The sequence below is a fragment of the Gadus chalcogrammus genome, chromosome 23 (assembly GCF_026213295.1).
Source record: "Gadus chalcogrammus isolate NIFS_2021 chromosome 23, NIFS_Gcha_1.0, whole genome shotgun sequence".
Classification (NCBI taxonomy): Eukaryota; Metazoa; Chordata; class Actinopteri; order Gadiformes; family Gadidae; genus Gadus; species Gadus chalcogrammus.
The window spans coordinates 7207624-7224653 of record NC_079434.1 but is presented as its reverse complement, the minus strand read 5'-3'; the positions used below and the strand labels follow the sequence as shown (position 1 = coordinate 7224653).

The window sequence follows — 17030 nt, the reverse complement described above, 5'->3', positions numbered from 1 at the left end:
TAAACTAAAAAATGTGCCACCTGTATATCATTAGTAAACTAACACTAAGTTCTACTTGTGTCCTCGAAGTTTACTACTCGTAAAAAAAAAGTGTACTGCTCTTAAATTAAAAGTATACTTAAAAGCATACCGGTACTTGTATCAATTAAAAAGTTGGCCAACTTAGTCCCACTGAGTTTTATAGTCTAGTGCATAGACCACGTGACTCACCAACATGGGTATTTCTGAGGAAAAACATAAATTTGCATGAACCCCTTATGGTTGGATATGATCTAATGGGGTCACATAAGATCAAAGTATAGGGGTCACCTCTGTTTCACCAGAACTGCTGCTTTGGGGATTCTTACTTATGCTATGAATTACCAACCTGTTAAAGTTAAACTGTTCCTTAGTGCCCCTTAGGCTCCATGTAGAGGAGGCAGGCTGCACAGCAGCAGTATGGTGAAGCAGAGGTGACCCCTACTATAGGCTCCATGTAGTGAGGAGGAAGGCTGCAAAGCGCAGGGAGCCAGCCTCCCTGTCTACAGTAAAAAGCAGAAATTGGAGAAGGCGTTCATTCCCTGGTTACTTGGAAAAACTCATTTTCCCTTGCTTGTTCCTTGGAAACAACACTGTCAAATTCCTCAAAAGGTAAGGGTGCGGTAAGCTAACATGTTGCTTAATATCTGTTTGAATATATTGTGCAGGGCGAACTCAAATCGCAGGCAGAATGGGCGGGGCTACCCAGTCTATCTGTTCCCCTCACTCCCTGCTGAACCTTCACAAATGTTTGTTTTATGGATTATTGACGGAACGTGGTTCCATAGATGTGACTATCCCTGTTAGTGTTTTTGAAGTATCTCAAGTATCTCAACTTTTGTTTTGCAAAGGAAAGTCTTTGCTCTTTGTTTTATGTTTATACTGACTTCAGTGTAGAAGTATTTTGTTTTCCAAACAATTTGCTGCCTGCTGCCTCTTTCTTCACACACTTTGATCCACACCTTACCCTGAAAATAACCGTTAGTCACATTCCAAGTGCAGACAATAACATTAATTTGTGATAATAATCTTGTAGAACAAGAAACCTCAGACAGTACTGCCTTCCGTTCCAAAGAAATGGGAAAGCAAGATTTACGAGAATCACATCCTCTTGTTTTTTCTTTTGGTTGCCTGATTGTCATCTTAAAAACGATAAAGATGAGTTGACTGCGACTATATGGAGACAGTTTCACAGGGCACACAGATTGTTTGTCCCTTCTCCCTATAGAACAGAACCATGTCTTTTGAAGGTAGATGGCCTCGGGAGACCATCCTGATGTCTTGATTTCACGTATTGATTCTTTCCGCTGATCAGTATGGCCCAGGTGGCAGCCATTCCTAAGATGCCCTCAGATAATCAGTTGCTGATACCCTGGGTGCAGGGCCTAGAGGGCACCTCGAGAGCTATTAAGATAAGGATGCAAAAAATGAGAATATTGAAAAAATAAAAGTAATAAATAAATGACAAATTTGTCTGTCATTTATATGGATACTCCATATAAATAACAGTGAAAATAATTTATTTTGTGATGTGAAATGGACAAAAGTATGCAACCCATAAAAAAAACATTATTCTGGCTGGCCAGAATAATTGCTTTCAAATGTTTGATTCCGATAAAAAAAGATACATTTGAAGAGTTAAACTGTGTGACGTCACCCAGGTGTGTTACATCAGGAGGGGTGGAGTTGAAATATGAGTATAAAAGGAAGGCAAATCTAAAATACCAAGCATCACTTTAGAGGGCTACATAACAAGGTAAGACCGGCCTTCTATCTCATGTTAATATTCTTCATGTGAGTGGACCACTCTAACGTTAACACTACAGAGGAAAGATGCCTGTATACAAAGGGGTCCTAACGACTGAAGACCGTCTCTGGGCGGGATCTTTTGATCATATCTCCATTAAAGTAGTGGGGACAGATGGGGAGAGCCAAAGGATTACCCTCCCGTATTTTCTCTCATACCCAGACTCTGTAAGTTTGTCATTTTAAATACATTTCAATACAAATATTGTCAACTTGCTTATTTGACTTCATTTAATTAATGTCAAGGTTAATGTTTACAACTTATGAAAAGCTGCTATATCATACTTCTCTCTCGTCCTGTCCACCTGTAGGATTTTGAAATTGAGGTGGACCGCTCCATTGGCAAACTGGTACTGATTGAGCTGAAAAAAAGCTCTGGTATTCTGATGCCACAAGACTCCTGGTACCCTGCCAAGGTGGAGCTCAAGTCCCCTGAAGGAAAGACCTTCTACTTCCCCATCCATCGCTGGATCACTGACGATGAAGTACATCAGTTCAGAGAGGCCACAGGTACATGGAACTTACCTTGTGCTTACCTTAACCCCTACCTGAAAAAAGCATGGCTTGATGAATTCACTTTTAAATAAGCATAAATATTTATCTATGCTGCCTACAGCCGTTAAAGTTACACGTTAACTTTTTGGGCATATTGTACCTTGTATGTTTTTTTTTTCTTTTGTTGCAGCTTGTTTAGTGGTTGATGACACCGATCCTCTTGCGATCCATAGCAGAACAAAAGAGTTAAAACTGAGAAAAGAACAGTATTGGTATGTAATATATAGTCATAATGGATTTATAATGGCACAATTCACGTGCTTATTTTCAATATTTATTGCTTCCTTGCGCAATGAAGTTGGATCATTTACCTTGACCTTCATGCAATTTGTTTGTTGCGGAGTCAGTGGGCCTAATGTAGAGATTATATGAGATCCGCTCACAAAGCAGCAAACCAAGATCACAAAACACTTTGGTAGCACAGCAGTAGATCGGAAATGAATTAATATGGACTCAAATGGCCAAATAGGGGTTGTACACATGGTAGTGCCCATGTTAATTGTAACTGTCAGTTATGGGTTTGCAGATAACTTCTATCAAAAGTGTCAATGCTTTTGTAGCAATCAAAAGCCTTGACAGCAATATAAGCCTGCTAATTGTAAAAGAGTGACAGAAGCAGTCATTTTTTACAATCAGATTCTGCATCGGACTAGCTCCAAGCTTTGGACTAGCTTTGGTGTGTGGAGGCCTCACCATACCATAGGTTAACTATTCTATTTGATAGGACTGAATTGTTATTATTGTATTGTTGTACTTGTAGAGTATATCATATGTATAATATAATATTATTTTCCCTAGCTGGAACATTTATGCAGCGGACCTTCCTCAATGTATGGAGATTGACAGTGTTCATACTCTGCCTGACGAGGTCCGCTTCTCCTTCACTAAAGCAGTGGAGTTTGGATTCACCGCTTTACAAGGGTATAGTTTTTTTGTTGTCTTTATTATTGTTTATTATTATTCTTTTATTATTCTTTTTGTCTTATATTAATTATGTTCATTATTTATTTGAGACAAAGAATTGTCGACGCTTAATCAATAAGTGTGGTACTATGCTTAAGGCTTTTGTATTTTCTCGGTCCAGGCTGATAGAGCTGAAACTCGACGGACTAGCGGATTGTAAAGAACAGTGGACGAGCATTGATGCCATTGGCAAAGTCTTCCGCCACAAACAAACTGCACTGTCTGGTATAGAATAATTCACATTAAGTTGATGGCTCATGTTGATGGCTCATGTATTTTTAATTTAGATATTGAAGGCTCTGTAGGTAGGATGGTAACCGTTTGAGGGCCTGTTCGATTGTAATTCTGTAAACATTGAGAAATGGTGACACAATTTTGTAGAATTTATTGTGTGACTTTTAAACGTATGGGTTTAACGTTGGGGTTTAAAAGGTCACTCATTGTTTTGTAAAGAAACGTGGCGGAACAGAAAAGAGCATAGTTAATGCAAATTGACTATTGGTAAAAACAGTATAATCTCCTGTGTCTTAAGCTAGCCTGGGCTCAGATTTCATTGACGTTTCTGACTTTAAACAAGAATTACAATACAAATCGATGTATGAGTCAAAGAGATGATACAAGCCCGCCTGTCTCAGTGTGAGACGATTTGGATTTTAGAGCGCTACCAGCTATGCTAACCCCTCTAGCGTATGGAGGTACAGAGCATAGAGGGAAGTAGGGTGGGGTAGATGTTTACAGTCAAGTATTACTAGTTTTGGCGCCCTCTCTCTTTACAACCCTGAAATCGTATCTAGATTGGCTTTATTTAAATAATGTTTTGAATAAGTGTGTTCTAAGCCTCTGTAAATGCATTCACACCATGCCTTCTGTTTGTAGAATACGTTCAGCAGAACTGGATGAAGGATTCTCTATTTGGCTACCAGTTTCTAAACGGTGTCAACCCAATGGTGATCCGTCGTTGTTCGGTGTTGCCGGAAAACTTCCCTGTCACCGATCAAATGGTGTTCCTCCGCAGCGGGAAGAGCCTAGCAGAAGAGATGCAGGTGTGTGATTCCCCTGAATGGTGATCTTTGAAGGACTCAACATGCATTGTTGCTTGCACAGCACACCTCAACAAGCTCCAACACGCAACTATAGAATATGGGCATGTTGGGCAACACAAAATGTAATCCGACAGTCGATCTTGGTTTTCGATGCCGTTTGTTGCTCCAACTTTACATTATAGTTTGCTGTTATAGTACCATTATTCCACAAGTAAATACTGTAAATAACCAATGTAACACTATAACCAATAAGGTTGTACATGTACTTAATAAGTTATAAGGTTAAAGTGTAATTCCGGGGAAAATTGAACCCAGGGTCTTTTTCGGCATGAAGACCCATTAATTAAGCCCTCCAGACACTTTTTTTCGTAATCGAGTATAAGGCTTGCCCGGAGGAATGCAACAGCCCAAATGGCTTCTATGTTATTGGATAGGGGCAAAGCGAACGATTCCAAATCAGCATTTTTTAACCACTAATATTTCTCAAAATAGCATCAAACCTCTTTAGTATTACGACTAGGGTCCCTACACATAAAACTAAGCATCAACAATTTAGTTAGCGTACCGGGAGTTTATTTTAAAAGACTGTTTTCCAAGTCTGTGCCTTACCGGTAGGTCCATGGTTCCAGGAAATCGATTACCGGCTACCGTAAATAATATAATAGAGACACCTACAAATTTAAAACAAGTATCAAGAGGGAAGAATGTTCAGTTAAAATGGTTGGTAGCCGGTAGTCGACTTGTGTGGACTTCCTGGGAACATGGACCTACCGGTAAGGCACAGACTTGGAAAACAGCCTTTTTCAATAAACTCCTGGTATGCTAACTAAGTTCTTGATGCTTTGTTTTATGTGTAGGGACTAGTCATGCTAGTGCAGAGGTTTGGTGCTATTTTGAGCAATATTAGCGGTTAAAAAATGCTGAACTCGAAGCGTTCGCTGTGCTTAGCCAATAACATGGAAGCCATTTGGGCTGTTACATTGCTGCGGGCAAGCTCTATACTCGATTATCAACGTAAAAAATTGTCTGGAGGGCTTATTTTATGGGTCTTGGTGTTCATTGCCGGAATTACACTTTAAGGGTTAGTGGTAAGGAACGCTTGGAATAGGCAAAAATGTGAAGTGCCTTAATTTATATTAAGTACATAAAGTAACCGGTTAATACATCATTTATTACATGTGTAAATTACACTTAATGTTAAGCGTTACCTTTTTATTTTATTTTATATAATCATACTACTAGCAGACCTGTCGGTCAAGTTGCTCCTCCACACCTGGTCCAGTGCGCATTTGCCAGGCAGCCCGCAGCTCACACACACACCGCACACACACACAGACACCGCATACACACACACATCGCACACAAAAGCAAACGCGCACACACATTTGCGGACGCCGAAGTTGCAAGACAATCAAGATAACGGCCCCACCGTCGACACACTCCAAGCTACGACGTTCTTCATTTAGACTCTAGAAATTGCAATAAAGAAGTGAGGGACAATTTCACAACGCATCGGCTTGTCGTTTATTTCATCATCCAAAAATCTTTAAAACATTGCGCCGACCGGCATATCAACAAACAAGTCGTGCGATCTTAAAAGACAGCGTCCCATAGCACAGAACGAAAACATGTCAATAACACAGTATGGTGAATTATGTCTATAGAGTCCACCACAAGACTAGACTTTGTTGCTACTCTCCGCCTTGAGCCTCCCGCAATGTCTTTACACTTTTTTGCTCAAATTTTATATTACTCTCCTACTTGAGCAGCACGAAATGTCTTGTGATATTGATACCCTTCCCCCCTGCCGACTGTTTTAGTTGTTTTATTTTTATAATGTTTGTGTGTGACTGTATAGGCTACTACTGCCTGTCTTGGCCAGGACACTTGAAAATTAGATTTGTAAGCGCAATGACGTATTCTTCTGGTTAAGAATAAAAAAACATCTTAAACACTCACGTCAGGTCGGCCGCAATCTTGCCCTCGCACCCGCCCCTTCTCCCACTCCCCCTCCCCCACCAAAGTCTGTGCTTTATTTCACTATGGCTGCTTTCACACATACGTGTAAGTCCTGATATTCTCTTGCTATTCTCTTGATGGGCCGTATGTGTGAACAACAAATCCTGACATTTGTACGCTGAAAATGTCCCGAAGAAATACTACCCTTGAGGTAGTAATTTCTCCGTAGGAAATGTAAATCATCTTACATGTGAATGAGGAGTAGAAAGTCGTATTTATCACACCACTTCAGTGGGCGTGTTGATGAAGACTCGGTCTGCATTTGCATGTCATTGACTAGCACCCTAAATGATAGTCAGCCTGTTGCCTTTTTTTCGCTGAATGGTCAAAAAATATTTGAATGTTGTCACTGCTTTTCAGTAGCCTGAACATCCAGACCAACATCTAGAAATATGTGGGGTCTGGCAACGAGTAATGCAAATAGCCCAATTCGAGGGGCGGCCCCAAGCTAAAAAATCTGACCGATAAAATATCGCTGCACGCAATTGGATAACACTACAACCAATCAGAACAATACAAGGGGTGACGTATCCAGAGCCCCATACGCTCAGCTACCAGCGGAGCCAACCGATAGATTAGACTCTTGTCGTATCGGGTCGGTAAAGTAGAAAAACGTCCTTCTTGCAAAGGAAATCTTTGAGCGCCGTCTTCTGTTCCTCTTTTAGAGGAAAAGCCAAGTCTAACTCTTGAATTGTAGTGGCCAAAGTCGTTTCAGATAGAGAACTGTTCATCCGTAGACACCTTGCAATATTTACTGATAACGGACTGATTCCGTTGCAGTGCTGTCGTCATCTGTTTAGCTCCATTCTGGCCCCCCTATATCAGATACACCGATGTGATTGGTTAATGTTCGGATCCAGGGGAATCGGGGAATGAGTATATTACTCATGCCTATGCTGCCTTAGCTGTTGTTACACTTAGTTTATTTCCCTAAGGTGCTTCGGTAAATTAACACAATTTTCAGTTTCAGAAGAAGCTGTTGTTACTATTTTCAACCATCCAATAGTAGTTACCATGCTAGAACGCACGCACATCGGAGGCAGAACTATCATAGCAGCCTAGGTTTGCAGGAACACCATTGTTGTAAAATATGTTACAAAAACATCCTAGTCATTTAAAACATGTTGTTAACTTATATTCCAACAGAACGGAAACATATTCCTGTGTGACTACAAACTCTTGGATGGATTGAAAGCCAACGAGGTTAATGGCAAGCAGCAGTACCTGATGGCCCCACTCGTCCTGCTCCACAAAACCCAAAAAAAGCTGTTGCCCATAGCTATCCAGGTAAGGGTTGATATTTACACTTCATTCAATCCCCAAATTATGGCTGATGTATGTAACTTCATGAAAACTTTTAGGAACTCCCAATGTCATCAAAGTGATTTTTTCAATTAATTCTGTGAGCTCTGTGCCTTTTCTATAGTTGAAGCAGGAACCATCAAAGGACAACCCCATCTTCTGTCCTGCCGACTCAGTGTACGACTGGTTGTTGGCCAAGATGTTTGTCAGAAGTGCAGATTTCCAGGTCCACCAGCTTAACTCCCACCTCCTCCGTACTCATCTTCTGGCAGAAGTCTTTTCTGTCTCAATCCTGCGTAACCTGCCCATGGTGCATCCGCTGTACAAGGTGACCATCGTTTTGTATAATCTCATAAACTCTCCATCTAAAATGTTAATTAAATGAGCATTATAGAAAACCTTTCAATATGATGCATCTGAAAAAACATATTTTGTTTCCCTGTTTTCGGCTAGCTCCTGGTTCCAAACACTCGCTACACCCTCCAGATTAACTTCCTAGCTCGGGAGCTACTCATATCTGACGGTGGATTTTTCAATAAGGTAGGGAGCCGACCGTGTGTATACATGTTGTTGCCTTAAAGAGGAACCGTCGCATTCAGCTATTTACTTGTATAAGAGAGAACCACTTCATATTAGTGATGGGTCGTTTGTGAACGAATCAGTTTGAAGGAACGACTCTTTAACAAGAACAAACTGACCTTATTCAACCTTTCAGTTCTCTCTTGTTAGTCTCTATCGTTCATTCTCCTAGACTCGACTCCCACTCGCTGTTCACTGTGTTAAGTTAGCAGAGTGGTGAAGAGGGACTGGCCTGGGCAACAACATCTAGATTCCGAACATGAAGCACTCCTCAGCTGAGAGGAACTTGGTTGTAATGTTGCGTGTTAATTGATGACCGTTTGCACGATCGTACGAGAATGAGGGAGGAGCTAAGTCTGACTGACTGAGCTGAGAACCGTGCATTCCATGATACACCGCGACCGGAAACGCGACTGAGTGATGCTGACCGATTCCTCTAGGTGAACTGACCGACACGAACTGAATCAAGGAAAAGATCATCACTACCTCATATGCCTTCTGAGACAAAGATTGGGGTCTGCAGTAACTCTGCTAAATAGTTGGACCACAGGGTAGGAAGCCGTAGAAGGCCTACTCTCTTATGTTAGGAACTAGCCAGGCATGGCAGAACCCCTTTAATGAAGAGATAGCATATGCCTTATTTCATATACATTTATGAAAAATTTTCATGTCTTTGTGATATTGTACCAGACCTTTGGATTTATTTGTCATCCTTTCCACCCTGATGGTTAGTGTCACAATGTAATTGCTTCCCAAGTTCACCGCTTCTGGTGGAGAGGCTATGCAAATGATTCTGCAACGAGCCAATTCATCTATAACCTACACCTCGCTCTGCGTTCGGGATGACATCAAGGAGAGAGGGCTGGAGTCTGTGCCCCACTTCTACTACAGAGACGATGCTTTCCAGATTTGGGACATCATCAACAGGTAATAGAAACACTTGTAGAACATTAAAACGGTCAAACTATAGACATAAACCAGTGTACTACGTTTACTGTACAATAATAGCCTAATAATGAATTGTTAGCGCTGAACATCGAACCGGCTCTTGAAAAGCTAAACATATGCCAGCCTAACCGTACGTCCACACCAGGAGCGACCAAAGCGTCAAAGACGCTCACAAAGTTTCGCTGCGAATATTTCTGTTCACAAAAGATATATCCCTTGTCATTTATCCCTCGTCTTGTCATTTAATGTCATTAAACTGCAGTCATTTAATGTCCTCAAAGCATAGGCCTATATTTTACAATAACATTGTCGATTTTAAAATAATAAACACAACAGCTTGTTTTTGGAAATATTTATTCAATTTAACAAATCAGCAAATGTTGATAAAAGTGCACAGGTGGGAACTTAACAAACAAAGAAACAAACTTGTGTACATGTGAAAGAGAACATCAAAAGAAAGTTGTAAAATTGGTGTGTGGGTGTGTGTGTGTGTGTGTGTGTGTGTGTGTGTGTGTGTGTGTGTGTGTGTGTGTGTGTGTGTGTGTGTGTGAATGGCATGTGAGGGAGAAGAACAAGGTGCAGCTGACAGCACTGCGAGGGTAATAAGCTTACTATTACACCCCTCACAATGTTGTCAGCTGCACCCCGTTCCCCTCATCCCACATGTCAACCTCACGACAATTGGTCTCGTACACCATCCTGTACATTTCGAACTTTAGACCCTCTATAGTCTTAAGAGACAGCTTTTTTAAATCCTCTTGGAGGCTTCGAAAGAATAGTGAGTCAGAGTCCTCTGGAGGACTCGGACTCACTACTCGATTGCTAACAGCCTCTGTAGCTGTGATGAGCCTCTCCGCATCAAGAGCATCACGAGTCTGGTCTCTGCCTCGTCCTGTCTTTCTCCTGCTCTTTTCTGCTGCCTGCTCCTCGGCCTGTGGTGCTAGCTGGTCAGCGGCCTGTGCTCCTCCTGGTCCTCGACCGGTGCTCTCCCTGGTGCTGCCTGATTATCTACCGGTGCCTCCTGGTCCTCGACCGTTGCTCTCCCTGGTGCTGCCTGGTCTGTGTCCTCCTCACTCTCACTCTCACTCACTGGCCCTGCCATGTTGGTCTGGCTATGGCGGTCTTCCATGAATGGATCTATGAAGGCCATTATGCGGGCATACTTCCATGGCTTCCCTCCACCTGCCCCTGCCCCACTCCTCCTCCTTTCCTTTTCCTTTTTCCTATTCTTCCTGTAGGTGTCCCTGAGACCCTTCCATTTCTTGATGCACTCATTAATTAACTATTAACTATTGAACACAAAACAGAAAACACAGCTGTCATTATCATTATATATGTCACTTACAGCAATATATTGTTTCACCTCTTATGTAAAATTAATTATTGTAAGTTGCTTTGGATAAAAGCTAAATGGTCATTTGTCAGCTGTCTATCCTCAATTAAACCGCATTGAAGTGACACGTTTATTCCGTGCATTAATTTGCATTATTATGGGTGCATTATTCCTTTGCACAACGTATTATTCCTTTGCACAACGTACGTATTTTCGATATTTGAAAACGATATCGTCCCATTCAGAGCAAGGAAGATTAGTATGCTAGGATCTCGGTTAGCAGGCATGTATGGCGCCTATTTTACAATAATCTCAAACGTTTCATTAACTCACTCACTCACCAGACCAACCAACCACGGGTGACACCTCCGCCCAGGCCATAGCCTTGGCGTTTCCCTAACCCTGAACTGAAAAAGGGTTGGGTCGTACAACACCGGGTGCCCAGTTACAGCCGCGATTAATACTTCAGCCGACATTTTGTTCAGTGAGTGAATAAAGGTAGGTAGGAACCAAGGTGCCTGCCGGTGTTCCCTGGGATCCACGCAAGCGAAGAGCGTCTACATTCCGATTGGCTGTCATTGTTTGGCCGCTGAATCGCGTCATAGTAATTTGCATAAAGTTAAAAAGTTGTCAACTTTTTTTTGACGCTCTGGTCGCTCAACTTTGGCCGCTGGTATTGGTCGCTTTGGTCGCTCTCTTGCCCATAGAAAGTGAATGACTTCCGGCAATTTGGTCGCTCAATTCGCTTCTGGTGTGGACGTACAGTAATAATTGTAGGTATTGGTTTCAACGGTAGCCTATTGTTAAAGCTATTGTAGGTATGATTTGGGGGAATATTTCTCACACGGTCTACTGTGAGTGAGTTTCATTGGCCAATTAGCAGTAGCAGAGATATTCCATTTGCAAGTTTCACAATGAGGCCCACTCCTTCCGACCAATCAGAGAGCCTTAAGGAGAAAGAGCGTAACCCCTGGCTCTCAATCAACTATGTGCATGCGGTTCCAGGTTCTGTATCATAAACCTGGTCGAGGGGAAAAGATGTCGGAGTCTCGTTCAATGTGAAAATATATGCACTGCTGCTACACTGGTCCATAAAAATCACCAGGGTGGACTGTGGTTCAGTCTGTCGAAAAGGGGGCCTGAGAGGTGTTGAAAGAACTGAATATCCAAAACACTTTGCAAATTTAAAAAATCAAGGGGGGGTGCTAGTGGGGGCTAAAGCTCTTCAGCCCAGGTTATAGGAGTTTGCAACCCTCGTTCCCCATAATAAGCACGACTCTGATAGTTGCCTTTATAAACACACACACACACACACACACACACACACACACACACACACACACACACACACACACACACACACACACACACACACACACACACACACACACAATAATATATGAAGATATGAAGATATCAGAATGACTTATAACAAAACTATGAAATCATATTCTACATTTGCGTAAGTGATGATGACCGTTGCTGCTTGTTGTGTGATTTGATTGGTTTATTCGTATCATATTGTAGTGTGTAGTATTATTTTTTATTGTTTGTTGCATTAAAATGTATTAGCACCTGCTATAAACAGTCTAGCCCCCCGTAGCTCCCGCCATTTAATTCTGCGGCACTGCTACTCTACGTGTATGATACAGGTTTGTTCAGGGAGTGCTTGGCTACTACTACAAAGACGACTCTGATGTCCAGCGAGACACAGAGCTACAGACCTGGGTTCTGGAGATCTTTGAACATGGATTCCTTTCACGGCCAGAATCTGGTGAGCTTCAAGCAAAATACATTAATTCATTGTTAGGTGGTCGAAAGAAATACATAATTATATTGGGAATAAGCATACTGCAGAACTAATCTTCACTAATCAAAGTAACATTTTCTTTAATATAAAAATGTATAATTCTCAGGAATCCCTCAAAGATTGAACACTGTAGCTGAGCTGGTGAAATTCGTCACCATGGTGATCTTCACCTGTTCTGCCCAGCACGGTGCAGTCAACAACGGCCAGGTCTGATTTTTTCACTAAGCTGAATCATTATTTTCGTCCCTTCTTGGCAATTAATGTTTTTTTCAGATCCACTTCTTTTGAGTATTTGTCCAAAATTTGACAAAAATGTGAACTGAGGACGATTTATTTTTAGTTTGACTACGGATCATGGATGCCCAACACTCCAGCGACCCTACAGCGCCCCCCGCCGACCACCAAGGGAACTGCAGATGAAAGCTCCCTCCTGGAAACTCTCCCTGATGTCAACGCCACCGTTCATGGCATGTCTATAATGTATCTGCTCAGCAAGCCGTCCAGTGATTTTGTAAGTTGTCATGTATGCAGAATATATACCTTGGATTGAAACTTGAAACTTTTGGATTTGCAAGCAAAACTTTTGGATTCGCCAACAAAACTTTTGGATTCGCAAACAAAACTTTTGGATTTCCAAACAAAACTTTTGGATTTCCATTAATATTTTCACATTTATTTTACTTGCAATGAAACATTTTTTAATTGCAGTGTGGAAAGTTTTGCTCTCAAACCTATTCTGTTTGATTGCATCATAAAGACAGAAATCTACCTCCATAGTTGGCAAGTGTGAAACGGTGGACGCGCACATCCTGCTTGAATGCCTGAATCGCTTGTAGTAGTAAACACGCAAGTGAGGCGGAAGGTTGTTTGTTGACGTCAGTTCAAGACGACGCCACTGATTGGTCAAATTTGCGGGAGAGCTGCGGTGGTTGGTTAACATTACAACACCGCACTCAATTTGCGGTGATTGGTTGATGTTGCGTTAAAGTTGCAAATCGCAACATAGCGAAATACTGGAGGGTCTGACTATACTATGGTAGTTTGGCTATTGCCTGACCAAGCTCAATCGTAGATTGCAGATTGTCTGGGGAAGCTGCTGTCATTTTCTTCAGCACAAGAGGCGTGATCAACGGGCCTAGTTCAACTGACTCTGTACGCGATTGGCTCTTGCCGTCGCTTCGCTGTCGTATCGTCATTGTGTTGAACCAGCCAATAGTGCGCAATGTGGAAAACGAGCTTGGTGATTGGCTCCCGCCAAAAGGTATCAGAAAGAAATATATTGCTCTTCTCCAGACCCTTGTGCTGGGCGAACTCAAATTGCTGGCAGAATGGGCGGGGCTACCCAGTCTAATTATATGGTATTGCCCCGAGTATCTTATTCAAGTATTTAATGTATACTTAGGCTTACTCCCTGTCATATTTATAGTGTGATGAGTAAAAATTATCTTCTGTATGTGTTATATTCAATGTCTTATTAATTAATGTGCTCTGTTGGTCTATGCATTTGTGTGTGTGTGTGTGTGTGTGGTTGTGTGTGTGTGTTTGTGTGTGTTATTATGTGTATTTAACATGTGTTCATCCCAACAGGTGCCCTTTGGCCACTACCCTGAAGAGTATTTCTCTGAAGTAGTCCCACGCCAGCAGATGCACCTCTTCAAAGGGGAGCTTGGACTTTTAAATTCAAAGATTGAAGCCAGAAACTTGGGTCTGAAAATCCCGTACACGTTTCTGGACCCAGTGTTGCTGGAGAATAGCGTAGCCATCTGATAGCATGAGCTATGGGGGGCAGGAGGGTCTGGTCCTGGAGGTGGACTCCCAGCTGAAGGGTTGGGTTCAAACTCCATTGTCCACACTACCTTCTTCCTACTATGCAATATGAATAATTATCCGAGTATTTTCAAGAATCATTTAATTCTTACATTTTTAGAACTGTGAGGAACATATCTGATAATGTGTGCAAAATGTTTGTTCCCCTGAAATTGTTGGTTCCTGCAAAAATGTAACATTAGGCATGTGTAGTACATTTGAAACACTCAATTGTGAATGCTTCTTTACTTCTGCTTATGTATCTCCTGCACCATTTTCAATTTCACTATGATGCATCACTTTTAAATCCAAAACACAAACACATTCAACATTTCTTCAGTGGTTCGTTTTAATTAATTGATTCATTGTTCTCATGCTCTTCATACATGTCAAGACAATCCACAGGTGTCATGCCCAGTAAGTACCCTGATATAAAGCGTGTCCCAGTTTGCGGGAGTGCGCATGCATTCAGGGAAGGGGGAGCTACACATTACTATGCTACGATTTAACTTAACAAAATTATAAGACACATTTGGATTGTTTGATTTATCTTTTTAGTTTTGTACTTTCATCAACAAGGCAGCGAGGTAACACTTTGCTTATTGCTCAGAATCAATGCTTCTTCTCTAACCTTTGTATTATTAATTGCAATGAATTGAGAATGTTTACTGGAAGGCAATGATGTTTTTCTTTCTATCATTTGACAATGCTGATATATTTCTTAGTCATCCTTTGTCAGGTAAGGATTTTGTCAATTTATATTCCAGTTCGATACTGTAAAATCAAGATGCTATTACTCTCCTCACTTATATTTACTTAACTCAAGTTTTACATTTAACTGAAGGAGGCATTGTAAACCACATTTGGTTTTTTTAATCTACTACAAATTTAAGCCTACCTTATGATATTGTAAAGGATACTGAATTCAACCTTCTTGAAGGGTAAATAATAAAAAACGATCATGATTACAATGTATTGCATTTATATATCCCTTTTCCTTAAGCTAAGGCCACACTGCATGCGTTATTCAGGTTAAAAAACGTGCATAACGAGCCTAACTTGACGCTTGATCATTGTGTGTCACAAAAATGGTTCAACGCGCCTGTGGCTGCACTGGATTTAGGAGTCCGAGGTAGGAAACCCAAACGCCGCCGTGTTTGGGTGCATGATAGAGTTTAGATCAGGTTAGATTAAATAATCTCGGATATAAATAACAATAATCGGGTTAAATAACTTCACATGGGGTGTCAGCAGTCGGTTGCACCAGCAGAACGTAAAGCCGATCATAAGTTCGGGTGTAAAGTCCGCCTTAACCCTACGCTCGACGTAGCTAGTGTCACACTAAAGGTGTTCTAAATTTTGGTTGCACCACCATAACTTAAGTTGTAACGTTAAAGGCGGCCGCTTGCTTCAGCGTTGGTGTTACGTTGTTGCGCAAAATTTACTCAAAGCAATTCATGCTCCCTTTTAGGTTGCGCGTGTTGCCAAGCAATTTACCGCCAGAACAGTAGGTGGAGTAATATGTGGAGTAAAGTTTTTCGTTGAAGACGACCTCGAGAATGACGTCTTTGTCTGTGGGAGTCGTTGGTTTGTTTATGTGCCAGATCGTGTTCTCCCCATACACAGTGAATGATGGCAACAGACAGAGGAACAGGGGTGATGAAGTTGTTGATCATTGGGGTTGTATAAATGTGCATATCTCTCTATCTGTCGATTCATCTTGATGTCGGTGGCTCTTGATGTTCTTGCTGTATGAAAATCGAAATGGAAAATCGTCCTTGCCTTCTGGCTTTTAAAAATGGCGGTATGAAAACAGGAAATGTGATACTCCAGACAGGAAGTAGTAACCAGACCAGCAGACCAATCACAGCCTTGTAGGCTGCGCGGCTCGCATAAAAGCTTACGTAAAAAATGACGCAAGTCTAGAAAAATCGCCCGACGCACGCAAGACGTGAGAAGTCGCACAAGGGGTGCGCAAGGGCGCGCAAGGGCCTCTTGCGCTTGCGCTCACGTAACTTATATATATATATCGCGCATATAATTCAACATCATCATAATAAAGAAATGGATCGATACGGTCACGGACAATACGTTCCCGGCGCAAATCGCATTAAAACTCCTCTTCCCATTGCTCAAAACGAATAGCCATCTTTACCCTGCGTTAGTGTTGAAATCTTTTTTACGTTTTTTTCTTTTAACGGTTCTTTATCGTTAGTATGGAACTTACACCAGCTAGAGGGGAGGTGTAAAAGATGAGTTATAACTTAGTGTTACGTTGAAACTATCTGCTTGGTGCAACTGCTATTTTTTTTGTAGAGTGTAAAGTCGAACGTTTGGGTGATTTACGTTCAACGTAGCCTAAAGTGGGACCTTACATTCTGGTGCAACCAGCTGCAGAAGTTAAACCGGACAGCGCAAAAAAAAGAACAAAGAAACCAACAAAAATGATTATTGATCAGTATGTTTTTGTATATAGTAGTTTTATAATAATTGTTGTAAATCGTCACATGAATGTTTTTTGTTGTAAATAGTTTTATTGTTATATATGTTTTATAATATACAAATACATTAGTCAATACAAAAAAGTTAGTTAGGGTTTTAATAAATAGTTCAATAAATCAATAAATATGTTAATAATAATAAACAATGTGTTAAATATAACAGAACATAAGTTATTTGTCCACCAAAAGCTCCAAAATTGAGAAAAACCTATCCATTCTTTCCCTGCTCTCCTGGGCTCTTCACTCCTCTACCTCCCTTTGTAGCCTCATGTCCTCTTTTATTAACTGGAACATTTACATTTTACATTTACATTTAGGGCATTTAGCAGTCGCTTTTATCCAAAGCG

General features: G+C 41.3%; 1 protein-coding gene across 1 annotated transcript; it reads left to right on the top strand.

The window, feature by feature from the left end:
• Nucleotides 1–1765: 1765 nt before the first annotated feature.
• Nucleotides 1766–15459, top strand: LOC130376933 (polyunsaturated fatty acid lipoxygenase ALOX15B-like). The gene is made up of 14 exons (XM_056583870.1): nt 1766–1992; nt 2136–2334; nt 2510–2591; nt 3178–3300; nt 3464–3567; nt 4219–4385; nt 7551–7691; nt 7831–8034; nt 8160–8246; nt 9043–9212; nt 12219–12340; nt 12483–12583; nt 12717–12887; nt 13964–15459. Exons 1-14 carry the CDS (start codon nt 1852–1854, stop codon nt 14141–14143), a joined length of 1992 nt encoding a protein of 663 aa, XP_056439845.1. The 5' UTR covers nt 1766–1851; the 3' UTR covers nt 14144–15459.
• Nucleotides 15460–17030: the final 1571 nt, after the last annotated feature.